This window comes from Manis javanica, chromosome 3 (assembly GCF_040802235.1).
Source record: "Manis javanica isolate MJ-LG chromosome 3, MJ_LKY, whole genome shotgun sequence".
In the NCBI taxonomy this organism is placed as follows: Eukaryota; Metazoa; Chordata; class Mammalia; order Pholidota; family Manidae; genus Manis; species Manis javanica.
The window spans coordinates 136,799,985-136,805,999 of record NC_133158.1 but is presented as its reverse complement, the minus strand read 5'-3'; the positions used below and the strand labels follow the sequence as shown (position 1 = coordinate 136,805,999).

Sequence of the window (6,015 nt, the reverse complement as noted above, 5' to 3'; positions counted from 1 at the left end):
AGCATTCCTTTTTTACAATGAGCATACATAAAGCATGAAATTGGCTTACCCTGCCTTGTACTGAAAAGGGAAAAGCTGGTTAGAATTATTACTCCTTTGATGAGGGTCTGGAGAGAGGGAGGTGGCATTGGCATTCCCACTGGAGGTCCCCCCAAATCCTTTGGACTCCTCTCACAGAGGACATTTGTCTGCTATACCAAATCCATTTTAAGAGCCTGTCTGAGTTGGAGTGTGAAAGACCAATCACAAAAATAAAGCCCAATTCATGATGTTTCTGTTTTTCTCCCCCAAGAAATTTATGTCTGAGGAAAAGAGGCCATCAACACAAAACTTGTCTCTCTCTGAATTAAAAAAATTGTTTCTTTGTGTTTCTGGCTCATTCTCTTCCTTTGTTAACTTTAAAATTTGTTTCACTTTAGGCAATAAATGCTGAATGAATTGTTCAGTCTGTATCTGGCTTCATTTTGTGTGTTCATAGCATCCCCAAACCACCAAACTGTATTGCCCTTTTAATATGTAAGACAGTAACCAACAGGTTTCCTAATGCTTCCCTGTTTTAGAGAGATGGCATAACCAACCAATCAAACCAATTTCAATTATGTTTAAATTGTAAGAATAGATTTAAAGGAGAGCTGCATTCAAAATAGGGTTGCCCAGTCGACAGCAACATTTTAGATCCTTACGCTGGAAGAGTATGTTTTAATGATAATGCTTATGTGGCATTGCTTTCATATTATTACCCATGCTAGAATAACTTGAAATCAACCCCATTTTATGAAATACACAGTAATCACATTTAGCTTGCCACATCAAAAGTGATTTAAATGTTTATCTACGGTAACAAGCTTTTAAAATAATGTACATAAAAGGAAAATTTTCTGATTTGTGATTTTCAATTTACTGATTCATTTCCTGTGTACCTAAGCTGTCTTTTACTAATTAACCATGCAATTGGATAATTTACATATATTTTAGGATTTTCCCATTATTCTTTAGCTCTTAAAATTTTAGTTCTGAGTTTCAGCTGTGGCTGATATAAAATTTAGCCTTGTAATAATGGAGGTCTATTATTTATGAAAGGCTTTCTGTATTATAAAGTAAGAAAATGATTAGGAACTTTCCACACTCCAGGAGGGAATGAGATTAGTTTAAGATAGAGCCTTGCAGAGTAAAAACTAGTCCAGAAGCAAAGAAAGGCTTACCGAGTCACAGGAAATTTCAGGGCACAGTTAATCTATACTGTCCTCTTTAGGTATGCTATAAATTTTCATGGCAGTAATTAAGATTAAACTGTATTGAAATAACTTGGAGTTTTTAGCTTTCATCCAAAAGACAAACTAGAAATTGAAGATCCGTGGGAGGAGTCATCTTTTCTCCTAAATTTACACCTAGAAGGAGAAACAGCCCCACCTTAGGCAGTCAGTAGATTCAGGTCAGGATCACCACTACTGTGAGTTTCCCAGGTTCCTTTTATTCCTTTCCTCCTCCGCAGTGCCCTGCCTGCCTTTGGTCATTCCACTGTTCATTAGCACCTCACCTGAAGAGGGAGAGGAAAAAGAAGAGGTGAAATGAAGTAATCAACTTGGTCACTTGTTAGCAAAGGTGGTAAGAGGTTTAGAAGTCAAAATAGATTTAAAAATTATCAATATGTTATAGCGACTGCCATTATCACAAGTAATTAAGAGTTAGCCACGTGATAATGCATTTCTATGACAGATATCAGCACTGTCCCCAAGTCCACTCTCTGGGATTGGAGAAGGCCTGGTTCAGGTGTAAATGGTGTTTAGAAAAAGAAGAAAGAATGAATCCCTCATTTGTGAAATAAGGGTATTCAAATAGTGATTTCTATTTTGCAAATGACTCTAAAATTTTCTTTGTTAAAGATATTTGTCAGCAGATAGAGATATGTACTTTTATATTTACGATTTTTCACTTAAAGTTAAACTTCAATACATTGCAGGGTGGTGTGAATTCCAACTCCACCAATCCAGGAGGACAAAGTCATAGAAAGCTGCTGAATTCAAGTATGGTTCTATCTCACCCTCATCTTTTTTCTCTCTTTTCAGAGAAACCCCAAAAGTTTGCTCTTCAGTGCCTCCTTTAAATGTACAATTGCTTCTTTAGTTGCAGGAAAAGCAGAAAGAAAAGAAAGGAGAACTAAGGCTCCGAAGACTGAAACTAAAAGCCAGATGGTTAATTTAACTATGAAGGGCAAAAGGGAGCCCCAACATCATGTGGGGAAGATCATTGTAGGGCTCTTAGGACTGAGGAAATCAGGTGGTACCACTTTAAGTATCTGACTGTGAATGAGTCAATGGAGAGCCACTTTTGGTAAGTTTAGGAATCAGAGAAAAAAGTTGTGCCACTACAGAATGATCCATTTTCTGCAGATTATGGCTTCGGAGCCTGGGCTGCCCTTGTTGGAGGGCATGATGCACCATCGGTTTTTATTTTCACGGAACAGACTCCAGAGGTTTGTGGCCTTCCAGACGGCAGCTGGCGCCGGGCAGAGGCGCAGCCTCGGGTCGGACCTGCTGGCGACCGCGCCGCGCTTGGCTGTGCGTCCCAGGCAGCCTGGCCAGCACCGCGGCCAGAACTTCCCTTTCAGAGCAGACGCTCCTCTGGAAGGGCCGCGGGGGGCCGCAACTGGCTGCTCTTCCGTAAATTGTGGGGGAAGAGGAGCTGATTTGAAGGAAAGGAGGGAGTGGGTTTGTAGAAGGGTTGGCTCCTCCTCCTAACTGGTGCCTGAGAGGGGTGAGATGGTGGCCAAATAAAATGAAGGGAGATTTTCTCATTTTGAGTAACGAGGATTTTTGGATGAGCCTACCGATTTGGCAGACTTGATTGACTCAATCAGCTGCCATTTGGTTCCCACCTCAAACACACCTTCCCCTAGCCTATGTTCTGACTAACTCCAGAGGCTCGAAGTGGGATCGAACGGAGGGGAGAGAATCAAAAGTCAGCCTTCATCTGGTCTCTGCTTGTGGCCGATGCACAGCTGGTTGGGGTCTGAGCAGGTTGGTGTACGAGGAGGAAAGACGGAGCCACTTCACCTCTGCGGCGGGGTTTGGGTGTGTGCGACTGGTGGGTGGGAAGGAAAAGGTGGGGAGCAGAGTTAAGCGGGAGTATTGAGCGAAACCCCGTATTTTGCGTCTCTGCTGCCCGTCCAGCCCCCAGTATCTGGTCCTCCGCGCGCCTCCTCCTTGCGGCACCCGGCGGAGAGGAGGGGTGAGGGGAGTGCGAGGGGTGGGGACGCTCGGAGGTTCGTGGAGCTCGCGGTGGCGGCGCGGCTGTCTCTTTAAGCGCTCCGGAGGGGCCGAGGCGGGAGGGCGGCGAGCGCGTTTCCATGGCACCGGGGCTGCGGGGGCCGCGGGGCCGCGGTGCGCGCTCAGGTTCCAGTAGCTCCCGACGGAGCAGGGGCGCGCAGCTCGGCGGCCGCTGCGCCTCGGGGGCTCGCCCAGCCGCTCCTCCCTCGCTCCCCGTAGCCTGTGCTGCCTGGTGCCACCGAGCTGCTGCCGCACCCTCCTCAGGGAGACGCACCTCGCCGGCCCCGCGAGCTCCGCACACCAACTTCTGCCCGGCGAGCCCAACTTGTGCGCGGGCCTCGGACCTGCGGAGCCGGGGCAGCGCACGGCGCGCAGTCCGGGTGGCGGCCGAAGCCGCTCCGCCCCGCGGAGAGGACCTCGCGCCTGTGGCTCTGGTGCCTCGGCGCCTGGGTGGTCGCCGGCTGGCCGCCAGGCAGCGCCCTGCCGCTCCGGCCGGGCATGGAAGTGTCGCCCGCGCGCTCCGGGACTCTGGGGAGAGCGGGCCCTGTGCGCCTCCCCCCCGCGCAGACCGGGGGCTCGGCGCAGCCGGAGCCTTTCCCTCCGCGAAGGGGCGGGGAGCGCGAGCTGCCGGCCGGGATCTTGTGAGTTGTCCCAAGCGGAGCGCGGCGGGAACGCTGTCACCAGAAACTGGGACCAGGGGCTCTGTGCTTTCCACCCGACTGATAGTTTCTCAGAGCCCGACAGAATGGCCCCCAGATTTGGGTGTGTGCGTGGTGAGTGTGAGTGTGTTTCAGTTAATTTTTGGAAGAGTAACTAGTTAATGACAGGTTCCACTTTCTGGGAGGGTTTTGAATGAAATCGTGTCGGGCAGGGAGTTTCTTAACATGTTCTTAATAGAGACCAATGCGTTATTATTGTAAGGTGTATTTTTTTGGAGGGGGGGGTGCGGAGAAGTATCTCCGAGTCCAAAACAGTGGGTCATTCCACAGGTTTGATGAAAGGCGAACGCCGCTCGTCTGCCGGAGTGAGGAGCTGGGGAGACGAGTATGTCAGGGCTGAATGCGCGGCCACCTAGACCATAGTCTCCTTCGGAGAGAACTGAAGAGTAGGAAGGTGCCTGAAACGCATCGTCGGAGGACGGGGCGTGGTTTCATTTCTAGGTTAGAAGTGATGAAGGCTGGGAGATATTAATTTTGGTTATTGTGTCAAGCATAGCAAGAAGCTCAGGGGAAGGCTTTACAAATTGCCTAGTCGCCCCTCACTGGCTGGAGAAGTTTTCTCTGAATTCTGTAGCATCAGGAAGGTCATCATGGAGCAGCCTGAGAGGGGAGCAGATCTAATTCTGCTTTTCCTTTCTGCTCTTGAGCGGTTATGAATAAACACCAGAGTATTTCCAACATCTAAACATCGCTACTTTGCTTCGTCTCTGCTTTTCTGAAATGTGAATATTTTATAATAGAAAAATGGTTTCGATAAGTACACAAAGCCATCTATATCTTTTCGAGGCTTTACTTTTTTTCTGTAAGAAAAATACTGTGTTGGGGTTCACTTTACAATTCCATATTTCATCCTTCTCTTGTGAGATTCCATTCGCTACTTGCTTACTGCAAATGTCTCACTAACTATAAATCTTGAGACATGGCCCAGGTGTGGGTGGCATCAGAGAATAACTTCTTGCCTACATAGTTTGTAAATACCTATTTGGCGGAAATGCCAGGAGTTTCTGGTTAGGTGATTTCTCTTGTGTTGATAAGATGTATCTTGATTATTTCAAAGAGGTTGATTTAGACTTTTCCTCTCCAGTTTATCTCAGAAAACACATCTTACTTTGGATAGCTTGTGCATGCATAAGCCCTCACTAGAAACTGCTTTTTATTTAGCAAACTTGCTAGCTAGCCACACTCTTACCTTTGAAAGTGCCATTAGTAAGTGGCTCCTGGGTTAGCTTATTAGGTAGCTACATAGCCACCCATGCAAAACAAGACTGAATAATTCCTTTGGGGAGCACTGAGAAATAATAGAAATACCACATGGCTTAACTGTTTTACCTTATGTTTCAATATTGACACTTTTGTTGAAAAGGCTGGAAGAATGACATTGCATTTTGCTTTTAAAGGACACTGCTATTGGAGCTCATTTATTTATCAGGTGAGATGGCATCCCATATTAAAGCCAATATAAATTCTTGAGTGTTTAATAGAGATGCTCTTTCTGGAGAGTTATTCAGGCCACTCTGATGACTCTTAACTACTTTCTGAAATCTGGATGGGGAAAAAAAATCCAATCCAATTTGTATTTAGTCCTCCCTGGTATTTGAGCTATGGTTTCTTCAGCAGGAACCATGTTGGGATTTAGTGGTAGGTTTCTGCAGATGTCTTTGCAATTGTAGGCATGTGGGATGCCATCATGTATATAGCACTTTGCTTACACACACTTGTCCATTTATTAAAGAGAATTCTTTCTGAGATTTTTATTGACCTCTGGGTCCATTAGCAGTGAGATCAGGCTTCTAATGAGGAGAGGACCATTAATGAGAATGGGTCATCTTACCGGCTAGCCCTTATAGGTCGTTAACAAAGGAAACAGTTTTATGTAGCTGATCTTGCACTTGAGCAGATTTTGGAGCTGGAGTGACAAATGAAAAGAGGAAATGATTGTGCAGTTAAATAATGGTCAGCCTAAATTTAATGCATTGTATTTATTGTACATTCCCCCACAGGTAAGCTCATTTTTAAAGGAAATTTTATTA

The 6,015-nt window shown here is 46.1% G+C and overlaps 1 protein-coding gene across 1 annotated transcript in view; it reads left to right on the top strand.

The window, feature by feature from the left end:
- The first annotated feature begins 3,346 nt into the window (after positions 1-3,346).
- Positions 3,347-6,015, top strand: part of LOC108404713 (EGF-like and EMI domain-containing protein 1) — a 488,851-nt gene continuing 486,182 nt past the window's right edge. The window contains 2 exon segments of the mRNA XM_073230479.1: positions 3,347-3,451; positions 3,486-3,771. Of these exon segments, the coding sequence (XP_073086580.1) occupies positions 3,347-3,451; positions 3,486-3,771 (391 nt within the window).